This window comes from Panthera onca, chromosome C1, assembly GCF_046562875.1.
Source record: "Panthera onca isolate mPanOnc1 chromosome C1, mPanOnc1 haplotype 2, whole genome shotgun sequence".
NCBI lineage: Eukaryota > Metazoa > Chordata > Mammalia > Carnivora > Felidae > Panthera > Panthera onca.
The window spans coordinates 205489251-205516925 of NC_138346.1; the positions used below are offsets into that span (position 1 = coordinate 205489251).

The following is a 27675-nucleotide window of genomic DNA, read 5'->3' on the forward strand; positions in this document are numbered from 1 at the left end:
CTCACTCTTGCCTTGCCCTGACCTTGGCCAGGTCCACGGACCCCTGCTAAGGCTGAATCAGGTGTCCCCGGCTGACTCCGGAGAATACTACTGTCAAGTGACCAGCAGCTCAGGCACCTTGGAGGCTTCTGTTCTAGTCACGATTGAGGCCTCCAGCCCAAGCCCCATTCCCGGTGAGTGACAGCAGCAGTGGGTGACGCTGGGGCACAGGCGTGGGGAATCCCTTCCTCTCCCTGCTCCTCCCTGCTTTTCCAGCAGGGCTCTGGCTCTCAGTTCCGTGAATGTCCTCCAGCCCCTCCCCACAGCCACCGGGGACCAGCCTGGGTCCTCACCATGGCATCTTGTCCTCCCCCAAGGAATGGAGACCCTTCTTAGGTCAGTGGCACTGAGTCCTGTCGGTGACTCAAGCCACTGCACCTGCAGGATTAGTGGCATTCACTGCCACCACCTTCAGTCCCTGCCTTCATCCCCGGGAGCCTCACCCTTCTCACCCGCCCATTGTGCCCACAGCCCCAGGACTGGCCCAGCCCATCTATATCGAGGCCTCCTCCTCCCACGTGGCCGAAGGACAGACCCTGGACCTGAACTGCGTGGTGCCGGGGCAGGCCCACGCCCAGGTCACATGGTACAAGCGTGGGGGCAGCCTCCCCGCCCGGCACCAGGTACAGGGGCCTGATGGGCAGGATTCCAGGGCAGGCGGCGTTCAACCTGCGTTTGCTTTCCGCACCCCAAACCTCATGCCAACCCTAGCCTCCTCTGGCACCCCGGGGGATAGAGTAGTTTTGGGAGCAGAGCATGGGAGCGAGGGGCCTGGGCGTTCTGGCCCTGCTGCTGACTTGCTTCCTGAGGCAGCTTTCTCCTCTATAAATTGGGTCGGTTGGACATGTAGGATCCAGTAAATGAAGTTCCCTCACCCCTCCCAGCTGGAGCCCCGGCTTCCTGAGACCCGAGGGAGAACTCGGGTGCTGGTACAGTGGGCCTGGGCACTTGCCCTGCCCCAAGTGCTATGGCCTGATGGCTGTGCCCTCCTCGCTCCGACAGACCCACGGCTCCCGGCTGCGGCTCCACCACGTGTCCCCTGCTGACTCCGGCGAGTACGTGTGCCGCGTGGTTGGCGGCTCAGGCCCTGAGCAGGAGGCTTCCTTCACAGTCACTGTCCCACCCAGTGCGGGGTCCTCCTACCGTGAGTGTGGCAGATGCCACGGGCAGGGGGAGGAGGGGAGACCGTGGAGCTGAGGCAGGGAGGTCAAGCCAACCCGGCCCTCCTGAGCCCAGCCCTCTGCCCGCCTCGTCCCCCAGGCCTTAGGAGCCCCGTCATCTCTATCGACCCGCCCAGCAGCACTGTGCAGCAGGGCCAAGATGCCAGCTTCAAGTGCCTCATCCATGACGGGGCAGCCCCCATCAGCCTCGAGTGGAAAACTCGGAACCAAGACCTGGAGGGTGAGCCCGGGGAGGGCTGCAGGGTGGGGCGGGTGTGTGTGTGTGTGTGTGTGTGTGTGTGTGTGTGTGTGTGCGTGCTGGAGTCAGGTGCAAAGGCGTGGTGATCACCATCGCGGGTGGGGCAAAGGCACCAAACTCACCGTGTGGCTCTGGGTGAGGCCCCTCCCCTCTGGGGCCTCACCGTCTCCATCTGGATGGTGAAGGGGCTGGACCCGGTAGTCTCCAAGGACTCTCCTATCTTCCACCTGGGACCCTGTGAGTCATATACACCCAGGCTGGAGGGGTCGGGGAAGTGGGGCAGAGCTACGCGCACTGGCAGCACCAAGGCACGAAGACGACCTCACTGACCGTGCCCTGCCCAATGCCGACCCCACAGACAATGTCCACATCAGCCCCAACGGCTCCATCATCACCATCGTGGGCACCCGACCCAGCAACCACGGTGCTTACCGCTGCGTGGCCTCCAACGCCTACGGCGTGGCCCAAAGTGTCGTCAACCTCAGTGTGCACGGTGAGTGGTGTCTACCCCCTGGGCTCTGCCTTCCTGTTTCTAGCCCTGATTCTGAGCTCACAACCTCCTAAGTTTAAATTCTGCTTCTGCCAATGCCCCTCCCTCTCAGGCATTCTCCCTCTCGGAGCCTCCTGTTCTCCACGTTGGTGTAGAATAGTGCCCACCTGGCCGCTACTAAGACAGGGGCTGTGACAGTGCGTGTGGTGGGCAAAGCCCTGCATGAGTAACAGTGATGTCCTTCCTCTGGGCAGGGCCCCCTACTGTGTCTGTGCTCCCTGAGGGTCCCGTGCGGGTGAAGGTAGGAAAGTCCATCACCCTGGAATGTGTCAGTGCTGGGGAGCCCCGCTCTTCGGCTCACTGGACCCGGATTGGCGCCCCCACCAACCTAGAACAGCGGATGTATGGGGTCGTGGACAGCCATACGGTGTTGCAGGTGAGGCGAATCTTCCCCTGGCCAGGGCCATTTCATCTCTGGGTCTGAGGCCCAGTCAGGGCTCATCCTTGAACAGATGCTCGGAGGAAAGAGTAGTAAATGGGAAGTTGGGTGATGAATGGATGGAGAGAGAAAGGGGGGGGGGCATGAGATAAGTGGTTGGTGGGTAGATTGGAAGATGGTCAGGAAGAAAGAAAGGAAAAGAAGGGAAGGAAGAAAGAATGGCTGGAAGGATGGATGGGTGGGTGGGTAGATGGGTAGATGAGTGGATGGGTGGGTAGATGGGTGGATGGGTGGGTAGATGGGTGGATGGTTAGGTAGATGGGTGGATGAATGGATGTAAAGTGGATGGGTGTATAGATGGGTCAGCGAGCGGGTGGATAGGTAGGTGGGTGGGTGGATAGAGGATGGATAGGTGGGTTCATGGACAAGTGGATGGATGGACTAATGGGATAGATGTTTGAGTGTGAGTCCTCAAGCAGCTAGTCGAACAGGAGAACTAAAAGTCAAGGGAAGGAGAGAGGGAAGAGGTAAAAGCAAGCCAGAGCTGGGGGCTGATGCCAAGGTGCCTATCAGTGCCCACATAACCAGCATCCTTGCTTTCTTCCAGATTTCATCAGCTAAACCATCGGATGCAGGCACCTATGTATGCCTGGCTCGGAACGCACTAGGCACAGCACAGAAGCGGGTGGAGGTGATTGTGGACACAGGCACTGTGGCCCCAGGGGCCCCCCAGGTTCAAGTTGAAGAAGCCGAGCTGACTGTAGAGGCTGGACACACAGCCACCCTGCGCTGCTCAGCCACAGGTATGGACGGGGCTGGCACACAGTACAGAGGGCAGTGCTGCCCTGGGGCCTGAACTGTAGACACAAGACACCTGGAGATGTTATCGCACCCAAGGAGGGGACTTTGCTGCTGCTGGCGTCACCCAGTGATGGCTGAAATGCCCACTCAGTGACTCCCGTGAAGGGACGGGATCACCCGGTCGCTTCCTCACCAGCCTCACCCCCAGCTCATCCCCAGGGCAGCCCGGTGACCCCTGTGGTCTTCCACTCCACAGGCAGCCCCACGCCCACCATCCACTGGTCCAAGCTGCGCTCCCCACTGCCCTGGCAGCACCGGCTGGAAGGTGACACACTGATCATCCCCCGGGTGGCCCAGCAGGACTCAGGCCAGTACATCTGCAACGCCACCAGCCCTACCGGGCATGCCGAGGCCACCATCGCCCTGCATGTGGAGAGTAAGGAGCTTATCCGCCCTCATTGGGCTGTCCTCTCTGCCCTGTATGGAGCCCTGAGCCAGGCTACACCCTGGACAGAGCCCCAGGAACGCCATCGAGAGGGCCCCGTGCAGCTCAGGCCCCCAGAACCTGCCCTAGCCTGAGACCTGCATCCCCTCTTGGGACCCTTGCTTCCTTCATCCCCAGTCCTCTGCTTCACCAAGCAGCTTCCCTGGCCCTTTGGCAAGTCACCTGGGTCCAACACCCGCTCACATCCTGACCGCTGCTCTCCCCTGCCCCGACCTATCCGTCCCCCACCCCAGGCCCACCGTATGCCACCACAGTCCCGGAGCACGCTTCGGTGCGGGCAGGAGAGACGGTGCAGATCCAGTGCCTGGCGCATGGGACACCCCCGCTCACCTTCCAGTGGAGCCGTGTGGGTGGCAGCCTCCCTAGGAGGGCGACTGCCAGGAACGAGATGCTGCGCTTTGAGCCCGTGGCCCCCGAGGACTCAGGCCACTACCGTTGCCGGGTCACCAACAAGGTGGGCTCGGCTGAGGCCTTCGCCCAGGTGCTCGTTCAAGGTGAGCGGGGCAGCCCTGGACCAGGCTGGGCAGAAGGGGCTCCTGGGAAAAGAGCATCCCTTGAATGTTAGGATGGAGGTTTTGGGTCCTGGGAGGTGGAGGCGTTGGGAGTAACACACACACACACACACACACACACACACACACAACCCCGTGCATGTCCCCACAGGCCCCTCTGGCTCTGTCCCGGCCACCGCCATCCCAGCAGGATCCGCGCCCACCGTTCAGGTCACACCTCAGCTGGAGACCAAGAGTGTAGGGGCCAGCGTCGAGTTCCACTGTGCCGTGCCCAGTGACCAGGGCACCCAGCTCCGTTGGGTCAAGGAAGGGGGTCAGCTGCCTCCTGGCCACAGTGTGCAGGATGGGGTGCTCCGGTGAGTTGGGGGACAGGCCATACTGAACTTGAGCACCAAGGTACACACGGGGGCTGTTAGGATACCTGTCCTGTGGGGCTCAGCATGAAACAGTATCCTCAGGCAAGTCACTTCCATTCTCTGAGCCTGAATGTCCTCAGCCACACAATGACTTACATGGGGCCAAATGACATTATCTAAAGCATGGGAAAGGTCTTCAGTAAACAGGAGCTCATATTTGCATCCTTATTATTAGGGGAAAGAGAACAGTCTCTGAGGCCAGATGTATACACATGACCCAGATCTCAGCTCTGCTACTCTGTGTGCTCTTGAGCTCTGACCGTAAGGTCTTGGCCTAAAATGGATGTGGTGACATCTACCTGCCTGCCTGTCTGCCTCACTTACCTGCCTACCTCACGTGGTTAGCGAGAGACCAGAAGCTTATGCCATGTGCTAATCTCCAGTGGCTTTGAACTCACATGCCATTGCAAAGCCTTCTTATCAATTGTTTGTATTCACCGATGTCTTATTATTTTTCTGTACAGAATCCAGAACTTGGACCAGAGCTGCCAAGGGACATATGTTTGCCAGGCCTATGGACCATGGGGACAGGCCCAGGCCAGTGCCCAGCTGGTTGTCCAAGGTAGAATGGTAGCTTCCTCTCCTAAGAGTAGAGGATAGTAGGGCGCCTGCGTGGCTCAGTCAGTTGAGCATCTGACTTCAGCTCAGGTCACGATCTCACGGCTCGTGGGTTCGAGCCCCATGTCAGGCTCTGTGCTGAGCACTCAGAGCCTGGAGCCTGCTTCAGATTCTGTGTCTCCCGTTCTCTCTCCCCTCCTCTGCTCATTCTCTCTCTCTCTCTCTCCCTCTCTCTCTCTCTCTCTCTCTCTCTCTCTCAAAACTAATAAACATTGGGGAGCCTGGGTGGCTCAGTCAGTTAAGTGTCCAACTTCAGCTCAGGTCATGGTCTTGCATTCATGAGTTTGAGCCCCACGTCGGGCTCTGTGCTCGGAGCCTAGAGCCTGCTTCGGATTCTGTGTCTCCCTTTCTCTCTCCCCTCCTCTGCTTATTCTCTCTCTCTCTCTCTCAAAACTAATAAGCATTGGGGAGCCTGGGTGGCTCAGTCAGGTAAGTGTCCAACTTCAGCTCAGGTCATGGTCTTGCATTCATGAGTTTGAGCCCCACGTCGGGCTCTGTGCTCGGAGCCTGGAGCCTGCTTCGGATTCTGTGTCTCCCTCTCTCTCTGCCCCTCCCCTACTTGTGCTTTGTCTCTGTCTCTCAAAAATGAATAAACGTCTTAAAAAATTAAAATAATAATAATGATGATAAACATTAACAAATTTTTTTAAAAGCCTACAACAGAAATGAGGGGCACAGGGACTATATTCCCTGGGAAGCCCCTGAAATGTCTATGAACAAAGAGAATTATTCGATTGTTTCTTGCTTGTGTCTAGCACACCATAAGGGGGCCTAACAAATACTGCAAGGGAGGGAAGAAGGGAGATGGATGGAGTGGTGGGTGCTCAGACCAGCCAATGAAAAATGACAGCAGACACGCAAATGAGTAACCCTGTAAACAAGGGCAAACGAGTGAGTGTGTGCGTGAGTGGATGCACGAGAAAGCAAATGAAGAAAGGGGTGGCTGCCAAGGGCCCCGGTGTTCACCTCCTCGGGCCAAGCCTGCAGCAGGCTGGCCTCACTCTCACTCTACCTTTGCTCCCTGCCTCCCCAGCCCTGCCCTCGGTGCTCATCAACATTCGGACCTCCGTGCAGACCGTGGTGGTCGGCCATGCCGTGGAGTTCGAGTGCCTGGCCCTGGGTGACCCCAAGCCTCAGGTGATGTGGAGCAAAGTCGGGGGGCGCCTGCGGCCTGGCATCGTGCAGAGCGGGGGCATCGTCAGGATCGCCCACGTGGAGCTGGCCGACGCGGGGCAGTACCGCTGCACAGCCACCAACGCCGCTGGCACCACCCAGTCCCACGTGCTGCTGCTCGTGCAAGGTGAAGGCCGGCAGGGACCTCCCCGGGGACAGGGGGCAGGAGGAGGGAAACGGATATGTAGTCCTCGCCCACTGGAGCACCTGCTCTGACAATAGAGACCCACAGCCCGATCCGATGGCAGTGACGACGTGAGCACAAAACAGACGTAAAAGAGAGTGAAAAAGGGCAGTGGGTGCAGGGCAGACACAAATCTGTGTTGTCTTCAGAGGCAGCTCCTTTTCACCCCAAACCCTATGACTTGCCCCCAGACTTACTGATGCAAGCTGCCCTGGTACCCCCGTCTCAAGTCCCCAGAGGGCTGCACCACTTTCTGCCGGGGTGTGTTGAAGACTGTCGGGCTGTGGAACCAAGTGGACCTGCCCCTGAGCCCTGACTGCCCAGTGAGCCTCACCTGTAAAATGGGGACGCAGTGCCTCCCTTCAGGGGCTAGAGTGAGGATGAAATGAGTCCGGACACAGGCTGGGCTCTCTGGTGGCGGCTGTCATCATGTTGATGGCCTGTGTCTCCTTGCCCACTCTTAGCCTTGCCCCAGATCTCCACGCCCCCAGAGGTCCGTGTGCCTGCTGGTTCTGCAGCCGCCTTCCCCTGCATGGTCTCTGGCTACCCCACTCCCAAGATCACCTGGAGCAAGGTAAATGCTGGACAGGGGACGAGCGGGCATGCCCGAGGGGCAAGGTCAGGCCTTCACCATCTCAGTGCCCGCAGGCCCAGGCCCAGGCTTGGCACACAGTACGAGCCCAGTGTCTGAGGGTGGGCCTGAGGCAAGATGGGAGACAGAGCCGTGGAGGTGTGGGCCAAGGCCAGGGTCCCAAGTGTGGGTACATTTGCAGCTGGACGGTAACCTGCCACCTGACAGCCGCGTGGAGAACACCATGCTGCTGCTGCCCTCGGTCCGACCTCAGGACGCAGGCACTTACGTCTGCACTGCTACTAATCACCAGGGCAAGGTCAAAGCCTTTGCCCATCTGCAGGTGCCGGGTAAGACAACACCCTCTGGACCGGGCAGTGCCCTGCCCGCTGCCTGCTGGACAGTGTCTCTAGCCACATTCTCTGCCCACAGAGCGGGTGGTGCCCTACTTCACACAGACCCCCCACTCCTTCCTGCCACTGCCCACCATCAAAGATGCCTACAGGAAGTTCGAGATCAAGATCACCTTCCGTCCTGACTCAGCCGATGGTGAGCAGGAGAGGGGCTGCTTTGGGGGGCCTGGGGCAGGGATCTCTTGGAGGAACCACCATTACTGTCTGAGCCCTGGTGGCCCCCAGTCCTACCCACCTCCCTCAGATCCCTGTCCTGGGACCCCCAGGCCTGACCTCTGGGTCCTCTCTCGTGCTTCCTCCTGTCTCCATCCCCCACTCCGCAGTACCTCCTACCTCTGCCATGGCCTTACCCCCACCCATCCTCCTGTCTTGGCTTCCTGTTCTGCCTCTCCTCCTCCTTCCCTCTTTTGTCTCCATTTCTCAGCCTTTCCTCCTCTCTCTCTCTCTCTCTCTCTCTTCTCCATCTCCTATGGGTCTCTGACTTTCACTGTCCAGGCCTCCTCCTCTACTCGGGTGAGTCTCTGCCTTCCTCTCCTCCTTCAGGTAGGCCCTCCAGTGTGAGTGAAGCAAGCTCTATTTCTTTGTAGGGGCTCTGAGCCAGTCTCTGTATAGGGCACATCCGGAGACAGTGGGAAGGCCCCGGCTGCACAGGGTGTCCGTACAGAGGGAGGGATGGGAGCTAGAGAGTGAAGGGTCACAGGCTGGGGTCACTCACCCCTGGGGCTGGGCAGACAGGGAGCCCATAGCTGGGGAGCTGGAGGGAGGGCCTTACATGGCTGTGCCCTCCCAGGGATGCTGCTGTATAATGGGCAGAAGCGGATCCCAGGGAGCCCCACCAACCTGGCCAACAGGCAGCCTGACTTCATCTCCTTCGGCCTCGTGGGTGGAAGGCCTGAGTTCCGGTGAGACCCTCACCCTTCCCATTTACAGGGGAAGGGGGCTGGGGGACTGCGGGCTTTGGTCAGGCACACACCACCCTGGCTTGAGTTGGACGAAGGAGGAGGGAGGAGATGTGCCCATTACCTTCGGTGACCACCTGATCTGCTCGAGTGGACACAGTGTGTCAACCAAGCGGAGGAGGAAGCAGCCTTAGACTTGCCCAAAACTGCGGCAGAAATGCTCAGTGATGCTGAGCATGTCTTTACCCGGTGGGACTCCTGCAGACCAGGCTCATTCATTCATCACTCGGTAGCTATTTGCTGAACGTGGTGCCAGGCACGGACACGGACAGACCACATTCTGGCCCTCGGGGGAAGATATATTCTAGCTGGGGAAGACCCAGCCATAAAGGGAGAGCAACAAGGTGTAAGGTTGAGGGCAGCTGGCGCCCCAGGGGCTGCTCCGGATAAGCTCTGGGGAGGCGGAGCAAGGAGAAGACCTGAGGAAGGGGCAGGGATGTGGCGAGCTAGGGGTGGGCGATAGGGCGGGAGGACAGGGCAGGGACAGGAACTAGATCAGAACTGCAGGAAACAGTGACATCACCTCTGCCCAGGCTGGGCCCACCGCCCAGCCCTTCTGACAAGCCGCTTAAGTGCTTTCCTCCTGCCCGGCCCCACTCGGCGGAGCAGGTTTGACGCAGGCTCAGGCATGGCCACCATCCGCCACCCCACTCCGCTGGCACTGGGCCAGTTCCACAACGTGACCCTGCTGCGCAGCCTTACCCAGGGCTCCCTGATTGTGGGCGGCCTGGCCCCGGTCAACGGGACCTCTCAGGTGAGGCCCCACCGGTCCCCCCGTTTCCGGCCCCCTCCCCACCTCTGCCCAGCCCCTGTCCACCATCCCTGACTTCTCCACTGCCCAGGGCAAGTTCCAGGGCCTGGACCTAAACGAGGAGCTCTACCTGGGTGGCTACCCCGACTACGGCGCCATCCCCAAGGCGGGGCTGAGCGGCGGCTTCGTAGGTGAGCCCCCTCCCCGCCTCCGTCCCTGGCCGAGCCTCATCTGGCCGGTGGGCAGAGCCCACGGGAGCCCCGAAGAGCCCTACAGGGTACGGGCTGGGCCCAGCACTGCCGCCCTTCTCACTGTGCCTGCTGCCGCCCAGGCTGTGTCCGGGAGCTGCGCATCCAGGGCGAGGAGATCATCTTCCACGACCTCAACCTTACGGCGCACGGCATCTCCCACTGCCCCACCTGTCGGGACCAGCCCTGCCAGGTAACCCCACACTAGCGCACTCACCACCTAGCTGCCCCTGCCGCTGCCCGTGGCCGGGGCAGACCCCCGTGGGAAGCGGGGGACAGGCAGGAGGTTCCTGGCCTGACTTCTGGGGGCAACTTCGCAGAACGGGGGCCAATGTCAGGATTCAGAGAGCAGCAGTTACGTGTGCATCTGCCCGGCTGGCTTCACCGGGAGCCGCTGTGAGCACTCCCAGGCCCTGCACTGCCACCCAGGTGTGTGACCCACCCTTCCCGTCGCTGCCACCCCTGGGTGCTGGCCTCCGCCCGTTGCCGCCCCTCCAGATCCACCCGCCCCACTGCTAGCTGTACTTAGTGACCCTCTGTCACTCGTCCAGGTACTCGCCCCTCCTCCTAGATACTGACTTCGTCTCTGCCACCCCAGTACCCACTCTGCGCCCATCTCTGCTCCCCGAGTTCTCACCCCCAACTACCCATCCTGCCCCCATCACGGCTCCTGGGCGCTCCCCCCAGCCCCTCACCACCACGGGCACCTACCGCCTTCCCATCTCCCACCAAGGCACACACCCCGTTACCTGCCCCCTCGGTACCACCGCCCCTGCACTGTCACCAGGTACAGTCCTTCAAGAACACCACACTCACTCATTCACTGCCCCCTCATGTGTCCCCTGTCCAGCCTTCTCAGCACTGCCCCCCACTTTACCCCAGCTGTAATCCACTCCTCCTGCCCAGTCTCGGAGGCAGCCCTCTCAGGCTAGCCAAGGCCCCCTGGGTGCAATAGATGGGGCTTTGGCATCAGGACCCCACCCTCTCCCAGTCCAGTTCAATGCCTCCTTGCCGGTCCCTGTGTCCCCCAGAGGCCTGTGGGCCCGACGCCACCTGTGTGAACCGGCCTGACGGTCGAGGCTACACCTGTCGCTGCCATCTGGGACGCTCAGGGATGAGATGCGAGGAAGGTGAGTGGAGCCAGACCCGAGACCCCAGGGAATCCCAGAAGGATGGGGGGAAGCTGGGCAGGGACACTCTGAGGCCACCAAGGGCTCTGTGGTTGATAAAATTACTCCAGAGCCATAGGGCCTCAAAGGCACCTGGCCAACCAAGCCTCTGCCCAGTCTGAGTCACTTGCATGAGGGTCCCCGAAGCTCCCCCCCTCTTACCGGAGATTCTTCCAGGCTGGTCTGCAGGGCCCACGGTCTGGCGCTCCTGTGCTGCAGCTGTGACCCAATTGGTCCTGAGCCCCTGGGTCTGGAGGGGGGCAGGCAAGGGCGCCAGTATCCCCACTGCCCCCGGCTGAGCTGTGGCTGCTGCAGGTGTGACGGTGACCACCCCCTCCATGTCGGGCACTGGCTCCTACCTGGCACTGCCCGCCCTCACCAACACGCACCATGAACTGCGCCTGGACATTGAGTTCAAGCCGCTGGCGCCTGATGGCATCCTGCTGTTCAGCGGGGGGAAGAGCGGGCCTGTGGAGGACTTCGTGTCCCTGGCGATGGTTGGCGGCCACCTGGAGTTCCGATATGAGCTAGGGTCAGGTGAGCACCGGACGTGAAACACTGATGGGCTCTAGATGCCAAGTGCTGTGCCCCCCTCAACTCCCCAAGCCCCATGGGGGCTTGGAGGAGTAACTTCAGAAGTCAGACCAACCCAAGTCCCCTGTTCATTCACGTTCCTTCTCTCTGCGTGTGACTCGAGGCAAGTCCCCTAGATCTCTCGCGGATTCCACCCCAGGCCCTGTGAGGGGCGGGGGGAGGGGGGGTGCTCCCCGTATGCCATCCATGCCCGGCGTCCTCCCCAGGGCTGGCCGTGCTGCGGACCCCCGAGCCGCTGGCCCTGGGCCACTGGCACCGAGTATCTGCGGAACGTCTTAACAAGGACGGCAGCCTGCGTGTGAACAGCAGACGCCCCGTGCTGCGCTCCTCCCCCGGCAAGAGCCAGGGCCTCAACCTGCACACCCTCCTCTACCTCGGAGGCGTGGAGCCCTCCGTGCGTCTGCCCCCGGCCACCAACGTTAGCGCTCACTTCCGTGGCTGTGTGGGCGAGGTGAGGAGCGGCCTCCAGAGGACAAGAGGGGAGGGGAGGGGAGGGGAGGGGAGGGTGCAGACGGGGCCCCTCTGCCTGCAGCGAGCCCAGATGCTTCCCCTTGGGCCTCACTTCCCTCCTCTGTGGATCAGGGACAATCATGCCTCCCGCGAAGGGCCTCACGGAGCAGTGACTGCACCGATGGCGGTCCCTGGCGCACAGGAGGCGTTGGGCTTAGGTTCCTCCCTCGCCTGCGCTAGAGTCCCACCTTACCACTCGTGCTCCCGCTTGGGTCCCCTGCTGTCCCCTGGGTCACTTTGCCTCTGCCTCCCGCATGCCCAGAGCCCCTCCCCGTCCCTGTGCCTGCAGGTGTCAGTGAACGGGAAGCGGCTAGACCTCACCTACAGCTTCCTGGGCAGCCGGGGCATCGGGCAGTGCTACACCAGCTCCCCGTGTGAGCGCCAGCCTTGCCAGAACCGTGCCACGTGCATGCCTACCGGCGAGTACGAGTTCCAGTGCCTGTGTCCCGATGGCTTCAAAGGTGTGGGAGCCCGGCAGGTCCCGGCAGGGGGCGGTACGAGGTGGTCGCGGCCACTCCCACCCGTGCCCGCTCACTGCGCCCTGGCCCACAGGAGACCTCTGTGAGCACGAGGAGAACCCCTGCCGGCTCCGTGAGCCCTGTCTGCACGGGGGCGTCTGCCAGGGCACCCGCTGCCTCTGTCCCCCCGGCTTCTCTGGCCCACGCTGCCAACAAGGTAACTGTCCTGGCCTCTCCCCACCTCCCTCTTGGGGCCCTCTGGGGCTGGACGTGGCACCCACAGTGTCTGTGCTCACCGACTGCACCCCGCCTTTCCTCGTAGGCTCTGGACAAGGCACAGCCGAGTCTGATTGGCATCTGGAAGGCAGCGGGGGCAACGGTATGTATTTCCTGTGGCCAGAGAGGCTTGGCTCTTCCCTGGCTTCCGGTCTCTCAGCCCCTCTTCCGGGTACCCCACACCCTCAATTCTGGCCTATAAGCAGGACGAGCATGTGGGAGGCTCACTGGGCACAGAGGGACAGAACAAAAAAGAGCACAGCAACACAGAGCCGGGTCCTGCCCTGTACTTACTGGCTAGGTGACCTGGGCCAGGTCCTTGAGCCACTCTGACCCCAGTTTTCTCCTCTACATTCAAGCATTCTGTCAACAAATTATCGTGTGCCCATCCTTGCTCTGGAAGCAGGACATATAAGATGAACAAGGCAAGACCTTCATTCTCAAGGATTCCACAATCTAGTTTTTTTTAATTTTTTTTTAATGTTTATTTATTTTTGCGACAGAGAGAGACAGAGCATGAGCAGTGGAGGGGCAGAGAGAGAGGGAGACACAGAATCTGAAGCAGGCTCCAGGCTCTGAGCTGTCAGCACAGAGCCTGACGCGGGGCTCGAACTCACAGACCGTGAGATCATGACCTGAGCCGAAGTTGGACACTCAACCGACTGAGCCACCCAGGCGCCCCTCCACAATCTATTTAAAAGCAATCATAATTTTTTAAAAAAAATCAGTGTTTATTGGCCGTTCACAGACCCTGGGCTAACCGCTTAGTCCACACCCATCTTCTTATCTGTCACTAACACAATAGGAGAGGTAGCAGTAGAGTGGCTAAGAGCATGCTCAGAATCCAGCCTGCCTGGATTCAAATCTTAGCCCTGCCACCTCCTAGCTGTGTAACTTCGGGTGAGTCACTCAACCTTTCTGTGCCTCGGTTTCTTTATGTGTAAAATAAAGAGAAGTAACATCCTCCCACAAGGGTTGGATAAAACTTTGTGTCAGGTAAAATTATCTAGTGTATGTAAAATGCTGAGAACAATGTCTGGTCCGCTGTGGGGACAGAATGTTAGCATTGTTAGCATTTTGTCGAAGTCCTAGGATTGTTACAGAGATCCATTGAAATGAAATGGTGCTTGCAGCTGCCCGTGAAGCTCCTGGCACAGCAACTGGGACACAGTAGGTGCTCGGTAAATGTTAGCTGTTATCATCGTTCGGCAGAGGGTGGCAAAGTGTCCCCCACCCTCATAGGCCCTCAGGGACCAGCGCCGGCCTGTGGGGATGCGTCTGAGAGGGTGGGGCTAGGGATGCTGGAGCCACACACAGTATGGACGTTGGGGCCAAAAGGGTCCAAAGCAGGCTTCCCACTTCCTGGGCACGTCACTCGCCCGCCTGAGCCTGTCTTCCCGCCTGCAAGAAGGAGGGAACACAAAGATCCTGAACCTTTTATGTGCCACTGACCTAGGTGACCAGCTGTCCCGGCTTGCTCAGGACTAAGGGGTCCCTCGGGATGTGGACTTTCAGAGCTAAAAGCAGGACAGGACTCCGCAAATAGGGAACGACTGGTCACCCTATCTGGACCCTACTGACCACATAAAACAAAACGCATAGGATTTCAGAACAAACCAATTGTACTGAAATAAGGTTATCAAAATACTTAGAACTTTCAGATTTGTAACACAGGTGCTTCTTTAGTAACACATTAAATAACAAGACCTGGTGGTGGTCCCGACAGCTACCGCAGTTCCAACAAGCACAGACAACGTTCTGAAATATTTGCAACTACTGAAATGCAGTAAGGGTGTCCGCTAGTGACACATCACAGGTCCCACTGCGGCTCCTTTGGTTGGCTGCCTACATGGATACGGGAAGGAATTGCTACATTTCAGTGAGAAGTGAGCGAAGGTAGAGCTACAGGGCTTCCCCATCCAAGTTCACAGGCCCCTGACTTCTGTTCACAGCCCCCTGGGGTCTCCAGAGACTGCAGGTTCAGGGCCCCCATAGTAGCGCACACACGGGTGGAGGCGGGGGTCCTGGAGCCCGTGTGGTCGGTGGCCGCTCCACGCAGGCCGGCAGGTGTCTCACCAGCCCCACGTTGTCCCGCAGATGCCCCTGGGCAGTACGGAGCCTATTTCCACGATGACGGCTTCCTAGCTCTCCCCGGCCGCGTTTTCTCCAGGAGGTGAGATGGGTGTTAGGGGAGCCTGTGGGTCCAGGGAGGGGAACAGGAATCTGGGACTTCCCCCTCACCCGCGTCTCCACTCCCAGCCTGCCCGAGGTGCCAGAGACCATCGAGCTGGAGGTTCGGACCGGCACGGCCAATGGTCTCCTGCTCTGGCAGGGTGTGGTGAGTGTGGGCATCTGGCCCGGGGTCACAGGGTTCTCAGCCTCCTGGCGGGCAGGGCCGTGAGAGGAGGAGGGTGAAGGCCACCGCCGTCAGGGGCCTTGGCTCTCCGGGCTGGGAACCCCAGTGACCCTGTGCTTCCCGGGCAGGATGTGGGAGAGGCCGGCCGCGGCAAGGACTTCATCAGTCTCGGGCTTCAGGACGGGCACCTTGTCTTCAGGTGGGTGCGGGCACCTGGCCCTTCCTCCCCCTCCCTGGCCTCCCTCACCCCCTCAGTGACCCTCTGCTCGGTGCTACGGCTCCTCCCACGAGAAGCTGCGGCCCACGGCACCCCAGCCACACACACCACCACCGCCTGCCCCAGCTCACACTGTCTTGGGCCTGTGTGACCACAGCTACCAGCTGGGCAGCGGGGAGGCCCGCCTCGTCTCTGAGGACCCCATCAATGATGGCGAGTGGCATCGGGTGACGGCACTGCGGTAAGGGAGTCCACCTGGGCACGAGGGTGAGGGGCGCAGAGTTCTAGACTGGGACGGGACACCGCCCACCGTGTGCAGGGAGGCAAGCTTTGAGCTCTGGGAGACAGAACTTGAAGCCAGGGTCGGGGGAGGGCCCGTGAGCCGGAACAAACTTCCAGGGCAGGACGGAACTCCCCGGGGGGTGGCAGGCAAGCACCCTAAGGGATGAATGAAAGCCGGGTGGGGTGCTGGGAAGCTGTGTTTGTGGGGCCGGATCTCATCCAGTGCGGAAAGGAAAGAGCTCCGAGCAGGGGGCAGGCAGGGAGGGGACTTGGAACTGGTGGTGAGGAGCCTGCCCCCCGTTGACCACAGAGAGGGCCGGAGAGGCTCCATCCAGGTGGACGGCGAGGAGCTGGTCAGTGGCCAGTCCCCAGGCCCTAACGTGGCCGTCAACACCAAGGGCAGCATCTACATCGGTAAGTCCGGGCTGGGCGAGGCCTAGGGCACCCTCCTCAGGGCCAGGGAGGGAATGGGGCTCCTGCAGACCTAGAGCCTGCAGCCTCCCCCCGCCCGCCGGGCTCCCGGAGCTGACAAGCCCCGTCGCCTCTCATCCCCGAAGGTGGAGCTCCCAACGTGAGCACGCTGACCGGGGGCAGGTTCTCCACGGGCATCACCGGCTGTATCAAGAACCTGGTGCTGCACTCTGCCCGGCCCGGCGCCCCGCCCCCACAGCCGCTGGACCTGGAGCACCGCGCCCAGGCGGGGGCCAGCACGCGCCCCTGCCCCTCGTAGGCAGCCGCCCGCCCCACACGGACTCCCGGGCAGCATCCCAGCCCCACGACGTCGAGTATATTGTTATTAATATTATTATTATGAATATTTTGTAAGGAACCGAGGCAATGCCACGCTTTGCTGCTACTGCCCTGGGCCGGCCTGGAGGGTGGGCACACCACCCCCCACGCACAAACACACCTGGGCAGAGCCGCAGGCTGGCAGGTAGGGCAGGTTGGATGGGAGCTGGTGCCTCAGAGGACCACCAGGACTTGGGGTCAGACACCGTGGTGGCCGATTGGGCTCAGAACTGTCACCACCAACAGAGCCCAGCCCCCAAGTAGAGCCAGGCCGTCCAGTTCTGCAGCCCTCGGGCAGCCCCCCAGTCCTACAAGAGCCAACCGCGGCCTCCAGCTGGTGCCTCACCAGCTGCCTGGGGCGGGGGGCATCGCAATTGCCTTTGCCACCCGCCTCCGGGCGGGGAAAGCTCTTTAGTGCCAACTGTGGAACAAAAGGCAGCTCACTCCTGGGCAGGCAACCCCACCCCCTGCCGGCCCGTGTCTCAGCCCCCTCCACCTCCTCCCGGCCAGCCGGGCCACCTGCCCCGGCAGCCTCCCCCTCCCACCGAGTCCTCCTGGATCACCGCCCCCCCCCCCCCGCCCCCAACACCCGACACCTGCCCAGGGCCCCCGCCCTCAGGGGCTGCAAGGGAAAGTCCACCCCACCTCTCACCAGGAGCTGCTAAGGGCAGAACCCAGCACTGAGAGGGTCTCCCTGCCCACAGCAGGCCACATCCCCCCACTGATCTGGAAGTGAAGGCCCAGGGGACATGGGGGGAGGAGGGCATCGGTGGTTGAAAAGACTTAGTGCCTTGCGTGGGGGATGCCGGGACTCATGGCTGGGAGGGACAGGAAGGGGACACGACAGCCCTGCCCCGTCTGTGGAGGCCTGAGGGCCCAAATGGGAGCACGTGCCCTCCCCTCCAGCAGTCCACAGATGTGGGGTCAGGACACCTGGCCTCTGTGTCCTAGAAGGGACCCTCCTGTGGTCTGTGTCTTGATCTTTCTTAATAAACGGTGCTATCCCCGCCAGAGCGGTCTGCTGCGCCTCTGACTAGGGCTTGACTCGGTGGCACCCGAGGGTGGGCCGGGGTGGGGCAAAGCCGGGCAGGTGAGGTCTGGGAGTGGAGTGAAGCGGCTTCAGGGGAGTGAGGCCCCCCTGCTCCTTGCCCTTCACGGATCCAGCAGAGGGCCCGCCGGTAGCTCCTCACAACAACCATGTGAGGCAGGAATCCTCCCATTTTCCAGAGGAGCAGCCTGAGTCTGAGGGTTAGGCAACCTGCCCAAGGTCAGACGGCCCTCCTGGGGATGGGGTAGAACCCTAGGTCCGTCTGACCCCAGAGCCGGCTCTCTTTTCTCTGAAGCCACAGCCTCTAGGGACGTCCTCCCTGTCCCTGGAAGGTCGGCCTGCTCGGCTGCGGCCCCCCAGGAGCCACCTGGCCAGGACACATGTGACAGATGGTGCAGCTGGGACAGAGGCCACGGGCACCAGCCCGCCAGGCCAGCCAGCTGGAGAAGCAGCAGCACCAGGCGAGGCCCACAAGGAGGCCAGTGGAGGCTAGGACCAGCGAAGGGACCGGTGCCACGGCCCGGAGCCGGGGACCTGCAGAAGGAAAGGGAGAGTCCACTCAGGCTTCGGCCTGGGCCTGCTGCCCTATCCCTGTCACCTAGAGAGGGACAGGTGTGACCTTGGTGGGAGGAATGGGATCAGGTGGGAACCAAGAGCTGCATACCTCCCGGAGGAGCTGCTGTATCCCCCTCTTCGAGGGCCTGGCCTGCCAGGGGGCTCCTCTCGGCCGCCATCTGGAGGGGGCCTGCAGACCTGAGAGCTGGGGAGGGCGTCAGGGGCTGGGAGGTATGGCCATCTGTAACCCTCGCCTGGCTGGGCACCAGAGAGGGACCTGCAGCGGGAAATGATAGAGTAACAGAGAACTTCTGAGGACTCGACTCGGTCTCACTGAATCCTCCCTAAACCTCTCTTGTTACTATTAGTATTTCCGTTTTACCGATAGGGGAAGTGAGGCACAGACAGGTTGAGTAGCTTGTCTAGATCACAGAGCAGTGATAGGGGAGGACTGGAGCTCCAGTGCCTGGGGTTGACGGATGGAGCCACTTCCCAAGAAAGAGGGCGTATCGGGGAGCTCGAGTGGCTCAGTCAGTTAAGCTGCTGACTTTGGCTCAGGTCATGATCTCTCGGTCCGTGAGTTCGAGCCCCACATAGGGCTCTGTGCTGACAGCTCAGAGCCTGAAGCCTGCTTTGCAAAGTTTTGTTTTTTTTTGTTTTTTTTTTTTTTTTTTAATTTTTTTTTTTTTCAACGTTTTTTTTTTATTTATTTTTGGGACAGAGAGAGACAGAGCATGAATGGGGGAGGGGCAGAGAGAGAGGGAGACACAGAATCGGAAACAGGCTCCAGGCTCCGAGCCATCAGCCCAGAGCCTGACGCGGGGCTCGAACTCACGGACCGCGAGATCGTGACCTGGCTGAAGTCGGACGCTTAACCGACTGCGCCACCCAGATTCTATATCTCCCTCTCTCTCTGCCCTTCCCCCACTCATATTCTCTCTCTGTCTCTCAAATATGAATAAATGTTAAAAAAAAATTTTTTTTAAAGGAGGAGGATGTATCTGTCTTGAGCATTTTCTGGGCACCAAGCGCTGTACTAGGCGCTGAGCTCTTTACCTGCAGTATTGCACTTGGTTCATGACAATTCTGAGACCTTAGGTTTATCATCCCCATGTTACAGATAAGGAAAGTGAGGCAGAGAGAGGGCCATTCTTCCACTCATTTGACTACTATTTCTTGAGCATCTACTGCCCCCCAGGCGTTGCCCTGGGGACAGGAGGAACCGGCAGTGTGTGAAATGGACAAACCCGGTTTAGGGTGCCGAGACGGAGCACAAATTCTGTCGTGTCACATGGAGAGGTGCTGTGGAGACAGTAAGAGGGGGAAGGGACAGGGCAGGTTGGCTAGGGTCAGCGTTCTCTCCTCTTTCACTGTGGTGAAATATATACCACCATGAACCATTTTAGCCATTTTTAAGCATACAGTTCAGTGGCGTTAGCACATTCACATGGTTGTCCGACCATCACCACCATCTCCAGACGGTGCAAAACCGCAACTCTGTCCCCACGGGAACGCTGACTCCCCGTCCCCCTCCCTCCAGCCCCTGACAACCACCATTCTTTCTGTGTGTACAATCTGGCTACTCAGGGTGCCTCGTGTAAGTGGAATCCTGGTATTTATCCTTTCACATGGGCTTATTTCATTTCACACCGTGTCCTCAAGGTTCATTGCTGTGTTGCATGTTCGTGCATGTGTCCGAATCTCCTTCCTTTTTAGGACGGAAGAATACTCCGTTGTGCAGACATGTCCTATTGTATTCATCCATTCACCTGTCGGTGGACAGAGGGTACTATGTCAAATAAAGGGGCCAGGAAGGAACTCACTAAGATACTTAAGTGGAAACCCACAGGAGGCCAAGGTAAACCCCCGAAAACAAGGTTCAGGGCAGCGACAGCTCAGCCCAGGCCAGAAGGCGGGACGGGAAGGGAAGGGGGGGCTGGCGTGGAGGCGGGGAGGAAGCAAAAGGGAGGTGGGGAAGGGCCAGAGGAGCCACAGGACAAAAGGAACAGCGACTGTGGGCTTCGCGGGGCTTTGCAGGGCTTTGCTTCTGCTGACAGATGAGGCATGTGGAGGGTTCTGAGCGCTGGAGACACGTGGGCTGTTTTCAAAGGCCCCTCTGGCGGGGAGTGCACTCCCCACTCCAACGTGTGCGACCCACGGGGTGACTTCTTCCAAAGAGGACAGTAGAGAAAGGGGAGGCAGCAAAGGTAACAGTGGAGAAACCTTACAAACACCACCTGGTGCTGGCAGTATGTGCTTTGGATACGGGGTGATGAACGGGACACTTGGCCCGGGGTCTTCCTGCCAGTGACCCATAACTCCAGTCTCATCCCGAGCAGAACATCAAATTCTGATGATGTGGATGGCCTGGCTATGGGCTGAGAGGAAAGGAGGGAAGGTGACAGCAGTTTTGGTGAGCAGGGGATGCCGGTGAAGAGCAGGATGGGGGAGGGCTGTGCATCAGGTGTTCAGTTTGGGGCAAGTTAAGTTTGAGACGCCACCTACACAGCCACATGGAGAGATTGAGTAAGGAGGTCGGTGTGTCACTAGAGTTCAAAGACGAGTCCAGATGGCAATGTCACATAAAGGAGAGCACCAGAGGAATGGGCATGGAGAGGCTGGAGGAAAGGAGGGTATAGGAATGGGGCCTCCGGCACAAAGCACAGAGTGTCAGGCAGATAATGGTGAACCTGCAAAGTAGACTGAGGAGTGGCCTGGCAGGTAAGTGTGTGGGGTCCTGGGAAGCTGGCCTTCACCCTTCAGCTAAGTGGCATTTTGCAGTAAACAACCTGTTCAACGGGGCATGCCAGCCCTGTTTGCAGGAGGCGGCATCTTAGATTTGCAGGAAGGATCTTCCCGAGTGATCTATTTTGGTCCCCGCTCTGTCCACAGAGCTCATTCCTGGTTATGTTACTCCCTGACTCTATGACTTTGGGCAAGTCATTTCTCCTCCCCAGGCCTCAGTTTCCCCATACATAAAATGTGTGAGTCAGACTGGATCCGTGGTGTCCAGAGTAAGTCTTGAAGGTCCAACTCAGGTCCCTTGGTGAAACATCAGTCAGCCAGGGCCTGGGCCTCCATGTCCAGTTAAATAGAGCATCTCTCCTTTTGAGGCTTGGGCCTCTGGGCGAAATTCCACTTAGGAAAAGCTTCCACCACTAAGCAGCTGGATTTTGGAAGCAGCTGAATTAGATCCTCTCCAGCATCATTCCGGCCCTCGCTTGCTCTGATCCTCAGGTCGTCCCGTCTACACAGATTCCTCCCTACTGTGCTTCACCTTATTCTCTCCTGCCATGCCCCTGCCTCCGACCTCCCCGCTGATGCCCTGCCCCAGGGAAGGGCAGTCAGCCCCGCTCCCCTCCTAGCTGTTCAGTGGGGCCTAGGCCTCACCCATGACTGACCTCTGCAGTCGGCCGGTGGCCAGGATGCCTGGTCACTACCATCGCCACAGTTGTCCACACCCCAGCGATCGCACACCAGGCTCCACGGGATGCACCTGCCGGTCCGACAGCGGAAGTAGGCACCACAGGATCCTGGGGCCAAGAGGGGAGGCAGGAGGTGAGGACCCTGAGGCAGCCCATGACTCAAAGGGATGTGCAGCCCTGCAGTGAGGGAACGTGGGAGCTTCGAGCAGGAGAGAGCACGGGTGGGCGTTTCATGGGAGACAGGCGCCCGGTCACAGGGACGATGCCGACGGCTAACATTTATCGAGTCCCCATTGCATGGCGGGCGTGGTTCTAAGTACCCCACTCACACCCCAGCCCGTCAGCTTTTCACAATTACCCCGTGGGAGAAACACTGTTATGAACCCCATTTTAGGAATGAGAAGACAGGCCCGGGGAGGCTAGGTCATGTGACCGAGGCGACACAGCCCGTATCTAAGTAGCAGAGTAGAAACTCAGTCCCATGCTCTTAAACACTGTGGCACACAGAGGGTGTGCAGGTGTGTCTGCACATGTGCGTGCACATAGCCTGCGTCGTCCCGGCGAACGTGTATGTACGGGGCTGAATTGTATGGTTCGATGCACGGGGCGTTCGGAGAGGTTGGCTCACCCAGCATCCCATTTTGTGGAGAAAAGCTGGTTCAGGTGGGACTGACCAGCACCATGGCTCAGGGATGGGCGTGGGAATCAGAGCATTCCATTTCCTGGCCATGGGAATGGACACATGATTCACACGACTAATCCGATTTGGCCCTGGAACTTTTGCTAGAACCATTAAGAAAAGATGCTCGCTATTTCATTGAAGTTAGAGCTGTTAATGGTGACCATGGACTTGGAGCTACAGGGTCATCTTGCTGCCATGTACAAAGAGAAGCTGCCTGAGATGGAGGCCAAACAGACTCCCACAAGGCAAAGACAGAGAAGAGACAGAACCCAGGTGCCATTACTTAAACTGCTGGATCCAGCTACACCTGAACCAACACCTTAATATCCTGGTTATAGCACCCCCCCCCCCATTCTCCTTAGGCTAAACAAAGTTGAGTTGGGTTTTTTTCACCTACAAATGAAGGTGAATAATATATAGATAGATAGTAGATGTAAGAGTGAATATAAAAGAAAACACAAATAGTGCGGTTGTGTATGGGTGAGTGTCAGTGTAAGAGTGTGTGCGTGAACCCGATAGGGTGTGCCTGCAGGCGTGAGTGACTGGGACTGCGTGTGTGGCCTGAAGATGTGCAATGAGCCTTTCTTCATTCTGATGACAAGACTGATCTAAGGAAGCCAAAGCTGTGATAAGGCTTCACCACTGCCACCTGCTTTTGGGAGTCCAATGAGCAGCGGCAGCATTCCTGGGTCCTTGGCTGACAGTTGCATCTTGCAAGAAGGCAAGGCCACAGGGAGAAAGGGAGAAGTGAGAGGTTAATTCTCAACCAGCCAGTGACTGCTGTTTACAAAACGTCATAGGCCCCTGGGCATGCTACAGTCTACAGGAGCCAGAAAGGGGACCCCAGGCACCACCGGTCTTGTCCCTGAGGATTTAGACTACAAATTTCAGCGCGTTCAACTTCGGCTCAAGTCACGATCTCAAGGCTCATGAGTTCAAGCCCTGCATCGGGCTCTTTGTTGTCAGCACAGAGCCTGTTTCAGATTCTCTGTCCCCCTCTCTCTGTCCCCACCCCCACTCTCTCTCTCAGAAATAAATGAACATTAAAAAAAAAACCAGAGTGCAAATTTCATATAGTTCCTCCCAGAGCCAGAAACTCTAATGGGGAAGAGAGAGAGAATTTAAAATCCAAAATCAGACCAGGCATAAGGCCAGGGAAGAAGGAGGTGGGCCTGGGGACACCCCCCGACCAACTCGGTGTTACAGGCCCTCCAGGGCCTAGCACACAGAGATCAAGTTCTCGGTGAACCTGCACAGGCCCTCAGAGACCGCCACACTCTTTACTCAAAGCGCTCACATCCCATGTTTCATCCTCCAACCTGGGGGCATCTGGGTGGCTCACTGACTCTTGGTTTGGGCTCGGGTCATGATCTCATGGTTTGTGAGTTCTAGCCCCCCGTCAGACTCTGTACTGACAGCGCAGAGCCTGCTTAGGATTCTCTGTCTCTGTCTCTCTGTCTCTCTCTCTCTCTCTCAAAATAAATAAATAAATAAACAAAAAAACAAAAAACAAAAAACCTTTGAAAATCAATCAATCCTCCAGCCTGGATATTTTGCCAGAATTGGCAGTAAAGCTTCTCTGTGGTTCTGGAATCCTGAGGTTTGGCAATTCACCTGCTCACCATCACTGGACACAGCCTCTGCTGCGACGTAAGTGAGTGTCTCCAATCCGGGGTGGCCTGTCGGGACTAAGGTCTTGAATTCAGTTTGAGCAAGAGGACGTACTCTAGCCATAAAGCCCCGTCGCTCCGTGTGTGAGCAGGGAGACCTGGGCACTTGCCTTAACTTCCCCGGGCCCGTTTCCCATCCATAAACATGAGGACAAGAAGACGGGCATGGTGTTGCCGGGAGAAACAGATCTGGCACGCAAGGGGCAAAGGCAATGCTTAACAAATTACTATTAATTAAGATCAGTTCCGGGGCGCCTGGGTGGCGCAGTCGGTTAAGCGTCCGACTTCGGCTCAGGTCACGATCTCGCGGTCCGTGAGTTCGAGCCCCGCGTCAGGCTCTGGGCTGATGGCTCGGAGCCTGGAGCCTGCTTCCGATTCTGTGTCTCCCTCTCTCTCTGCCCCTCCCCCGTTCATGCTCTGTCTCCGTTCATGCTCTGTCTCTCTCTGTCCCAAAAATAAATAAAAAACGTTGAAAAAAAAAAAATTAAAAAAAAAAAAAAAAAAAAAAAAAAAGATCAGTTCCCTCTCCTTGCTTAAGCGGCTGTCACTCAGTCACGAGAGTCCCAACTCGGCCCCTCTGCAATCATCTGAAGCGCTGACCCAGGACACAGGAGCCTCGTGTGAACTTGAGAGCGTGTGAGTGAGTCATATCTAAGCGTGCAAAGTGGTACTGTGTGTGTGAGGTGTGTATGAGGGGAGCCACATGTGTGAGTGTGCAGCATGTGAGGCACGTGGGTGGGTGAGGTGTGTAAACGAGTGCAAAGTTGTGGGTTATATGCACACGTACAATGTGCGAGAATGTGGGTGTTGGGTGTGAGGGGTGGGGGGTCGTGTGAATGAGTGTGCAGGAGAGGGTCGCGTGAATGAATGTTGTGAGTGAGTGTGCAGGGTGCGTGCGTGTGGGTGTTGGGCGTAAGGCGTATGCTTGTGGGTCAAGTGAATGAGTGTGCAGGGTATGCGAGTGTGGGTGTGAGGTGTGGGATGTGGGAGAGTATGGGAGCCCTGTGGGAGTGAGAATTGTGAGCGGGTCAGTGTGTGTGTGTGTGTGTGTGTGTGTGTGTGTGTCAGGGGCTGGTAGGAGGTCTGCTGCACAAGTCCCTGGAAGTCAGATTTCTGGGGGGGTTCTTTGGGTCTGGAGCCCCCCTTACGGTGCGGACGCGAGCCCAGCCGCCAGTCCTCCTCCCCACCCCACCCCACAGGCCCCGCCCTGCTCCTAGGCCCCGCCCTGCTCCTAGGCCCCGCCCTCATCTTCTAGCGCCAAGCGCGCTGCCCCGGGTAGCAAACCCCCCCCCACCCCCCCGCCTTCAGCTGCCCCCAGCTTGGAGGTCCGGGTCCCGGCCCACAGCCCCAACCCACCCAACCGGAAAGAGGTGACTTCGCCCACGAAGTCCACGCGGGGCTGGCGGCCTCTGGTGAGCAGGCGGAGGCCCAGGAAGGGCCCGGAGGACGCCACCGGGGCGGGGATGGTCAGGCCGCAGAGAGGGGCCCCCAGCGCCCGGGGCGCCCCCGGCGGGCCCTCGTAGAACTGCAGGTAGGACCCGGGGGCGCACGGGTCGGCGGGCTCCGGGGAGGAGGCGTTGGACGCCGGAGGCCCCGGGGGCGCCCGCGGCGCCGCGGCCAAGCTGTAGACCAGGAAGAAGCGGAACTGGAAGCGGATCCTGTCGCCGGGGGCCGCCGCCCGCATCCAGAGCCCGCAGTCGGTGTCCGGGGCCACGAAGTAGAACCTGCGCGAGGCGGCGTGCGAGCGCAGCAGCAGCCCGTCCCCCTGCCACGTCTGCCCGCAGAGGTCCACCAGGTCGGCTGCAGGGAAAAGCACGGATTCGGGAACCGCGCGGCCTGGTTCTGAGCCCTGCCCGCTGTGTGACCCCCAAGTAAGTCACTCACCCTCTCCGAACCTCCGTTTCCCCATCGGTAAAATGGAATGATTGCGCAATCTCAGAATTTTTGTGAGGATTAAATAATTAAATTCAGGTCCTCAAGCTCTTATTCTTTTTTTTTTTTTTAAGTTTATTTATTTTGAGAGAGAGACAGAGCACGAGCAGGGGAGGGGCAGAGAGAGAGGGAGACACAGAATCCGAAGCAGGCTCCAGGCTCCGAGCTGTCAGTGCAGAGCCCGACGACGCAGGGCTGGAAATCAGGAACTGCGAGATCATGATGTGAGTTTAACCAGCTGAGCCACCCAGGCGCCCCCCTCAATTTCTTATTCAAAAACTCTAGGATTCATTTCAGAATTTTCCAGAGTTTAGAAAGATAAGGTGGTGTATATGCAGGATATTGACCTCCATGATCAAACGCATTTGCTAGAGCAGGTGTAGGGATACATAACCCTAAGCAGGGCAAATGAAGACAAGAAACAGCCCCCTGTCGGTTCGAGTCAGGAAGTCTCAGTAAATTAGTTAAGAAGGAATTTCAGTTTTCAGAGCTTTTCATAGTTTGGAATTGAAACTAAAGGACTGTGGACATGTAAGCATTCGGTGCTCAGGACAGTGCTTGGCATTTAATGAGTGTCACCCACGTTAGCTACAATTAGCATCTTATTGGAGGAGGGAGCAAACACAGACTTTTCCTGTTGCTCCTTGCTAGAAGAATCTTAGTATCTCTCAGCTGCCAAGGAGCAACGTCACAGCCTTCCTGGCCATTGGCCTAAACCAGGTTTTGTGATCCTAATTCTATTTGCAGGGTTTAGGGATTGGTATGTGACCTGATTCTGGCCAATGAGATTGAAGGTTTGCTGAGGGCTCCTGAGAAAGGATTTCCTCTCTGATTAAACAAAAAGAAGAAGAAAGAAAAGGGGCACCTGGGTGACTCAGTTGGTTAAGCGTCTGACTTCGGCCCAGGTCATGATCTCATGGTTCGTGGGTTTGAACCCCCCACGTTGGGCTCTGTGCTGACAGCTTGGAGCCTGGAGCCTGCTTCAGATTCTGCGTCTCCCTCTCTCTCTGCCCCTCCCCCCACTCTCACTCTGTCTCTCTCTCTCTCAGAAATAAATAAACATTAAAAAAAGAAAAAAAAGGAAAAGAAAAGGGAGAGCTGTGCGATGAGGACCCTCTTTCTTCCTGCTTGTGAAAGTGGTTGACTGAGAATGCAATGGCCAGCGCTGCAGCAGCCATTTTGCAAAGATGAGGTCATGAGAATTCTGCAGCATCACTGACTCGGTTGAGCTGCTAAATTAACCATTTCTGGAATTATCTATGGCCCCATGAGTGAAATAATAAATGTCCTTTTAAGGGCATTAGTTTGGTGTCTGTTTACTTACATTCCAAAACATCCTCATTGGTACAGAGTTGCTGTGAGGATTAAATGAGATCATGCGTAAATAATCAAACTAGCTCTGAGTTTTTGCAAAGATAGAGAAGAGGAGGTGGCTTTTCTGGTGCATCGCAGGGGCATGAGTGGGTCTTGAGGACCAGCCAGGACGTGGGTCTTTGGGGAAGCAATTCACCAGCAGGGCTCAGGATATGGGAGCATTTTCTCAAATCTGCGGGGACCTAGTAAAGCCAGAACGTGCCCCGGAGGCACGCAGGAGAGGAGGGAGTTTTCAAGAGTGAGTGAATTGAGTGTTTTTTTCTATGTGCCAGGCGCTAAGTGTCTCGCACATTTATCTCATATGCACAATAATAAAAGTCCCCTAAGGGGCCCTTATTCCCATTTTACTGTAGACACTGAGAGGTGAAACAGTGATCTCAGGGGTGGAAATGTGAGAAGAGGCGTGAGAGTGTGAACACACAGTGTCTGACCTCAAAGCCCATGGTGTTGTCCATTGCCCCCCCCCCACACACACACCCCTGACCCCTGCTTCTGGTGATTTGGAGTTCCAGCCTTCCGGAGGGATTTGGGGTGGACTTGGGGGGTACTAAGCAAGACCAGGCACAGGGGTTCCCAACCTCCTCCAAGTCAAGGGGTCCCAGCCCATCTTGGGGAAATACAGTCTCTAAGGGTGGTAGGACCCACATCTCCTGCCCGTCTGAGCCAAGGCCCCTCATGCTCACCTGTCTCCAGAGCAGATGCAGCCAGGGCAGCTGCCCCCAACAGGAGCAGCCTTTGGGGCAGCTGCGGGAGACAAGCCTCCATCCAGGCCCTGCTGTGCCCAGCAGTGGGGCAGACCT

General features: G+C 58.4%; 3 protein-coding genes across 10 annotated transcripts in view; 2 read left to right on the forward strand and 1 right to left on the reverse strand.

Annotated features, from left to right (window-relative positions):
* HSPG2 (heparan sulfate proteoglycan 2) overlaps nucleotides 1-17200 on the forward strand; it is a 100051-nt gene extending 82851 nt beyond the window's left edge. For 7 of the 8 annotated variants that reach the window (XM_060622246.3, XM_060622247.3, XM_060622251.3 and 4 more), the window contains 32 exons: nucleotides 32-173; nucleotides 511-662; nucleotides 1042-1183; nucleotides 1300-1440; nucleotides 1817-1951; nucleotides 2203-2384; nucleotides 2995-3190; nucleotides 3445-3624; nucleotides 3927-4187; nucleotides 4357-4561; nucleotides 5086-5183; nucleotides 6273-6539; nucleotides 7061-7170; nucleotides 7370-7517; nucleotides 7600-7716; nucleotides 8371-8482; nucleotides 9149-9293; nucleotides 9382-9481; nucleotides 9622-9731; nucleotides 9859-9967; nucleotides 10570-10668; nucleotides 11023-11244; nucleotides 11508-11752; nucleotides 12101-12272; nucleotides 12364-12486; nucleotides 12592-12648; nucleotides 14643-14718; nucleotides 14805-14883; nucleotides 15030-15100; nucleotides 15276-15359; nucleotides 15711-15814; nucleotides 15958-17200. In XM_060622246.3, coding sequence (XP_060478229.3) covers nucleotides 32-173; nucleotides 511-662; nucleotides 1042-1183; nucleotides 1300-1440; nucleotides 1817-1951; nucleotides 2203-2384; nucleotides 2995-3190; nucleotides 3445-3624; nucleotides 3927-4187; nucleotides 4357-4561; nucleotides 5086-5183; nucleotides 6273-6539; nucleotides 7061-7170; nucleotides 7370-7517; nucleotides 7600-7716; nucleotides 8371-8482; nucleotides 9149-9293; nucleotides 9382-9481; nucleotides 9622-9731; nucleotides 9859-9967; nucleotides 10570-10668; nucleotides 11023-11244; nucleotides 11508-11752; nucleotides 12101-12272; nucleotides 12364-12486; nucleotides 12592-12648; nucleotides 14643-14718; nucleotides 14805-14883; nucleotides 15030-15100; nucleotides 15276-15359; nucleotides 15711-15814; nucleotides 15958-16130 — 4557 coding nt within the window. In that variant the 3' untranslated portion in view covers nucleotides 16131-17200. The remainder of the gene's footprint in view (nucleotides 1-31; nucleotides 174-510; nucleotides 663-1041; nucleotides 1184-1299; nucleotides 1441-1816; nucleotides 1952-2202; nucleotides 2385-2994; nucleotides 3191-3444; nucleotides 3625-3926; nucleotides 4188-4356; nucleotides 4562-5085; nucleotides 5184-6272; nucleotides 6540-7060; nucleotides 7171-7369; nucleotides 7518-7599; nucleotides 7717-8370; nucleotides 8483-9148; nucleotides 9294-9381; nucleotides 9482-9621; nucleotides 9732-9858; nucleotides 9968-10569; nucleotides 10669-11022; nucleotides 11245-11507; nucleotides 11753-12100; nucleotides 12273-12363; nucleotides 12487-12591; nucleotides 12649-14642; nucleotides 14719-14804; nucleotides 14884-15029; nucleotides 15101-15275; nucleotides 15360-15710; nucleotides 15815-15957) is intronic. The other variant, XM_060622254.3, reaches the window with a different exon arrangement.
* Nucleotides 17201-17820: 620 nt separating this feature from the next.
* LDLRAD2 (low density lipoprotein receptor class A domain containing 2) lies at nucleotides 17821-27640 on the reverse strand. Its single transcript, XM_078452237.2, has 4 exons — nucleotides 27559-27640; nucleotides 24926-25369; nucleotides 21194-21325; nucleotides 17821-18069 (listed from the first exon to the last, which is right to left on the reverse strand). Exons 1-4 carry the CDS (start codon nucleotides 27638-27640, stop codon nucleotides 17876-17878), a joined length of 852 nt encoding a protein of 283 aa, XP_078308363.2. The 3' UTR covers nucleotides 17821-17875.
* The window catches only part of USP48 (ubiquitin specific peptidase 48), a 115434-nt gene continuing 112769 nt past the window's right edge, over nucleotides 25011-27675 (forward strand). Inside the window, exon 1 of the mRNA XM_060621773.3 lies at nucleotides 25011-25440. The gene's annotated coding sequence lies outside the window, so the exon portion shown is untranslated. The remainder of the gene's footprint in view (nucleotides 25441-27675) is intronic.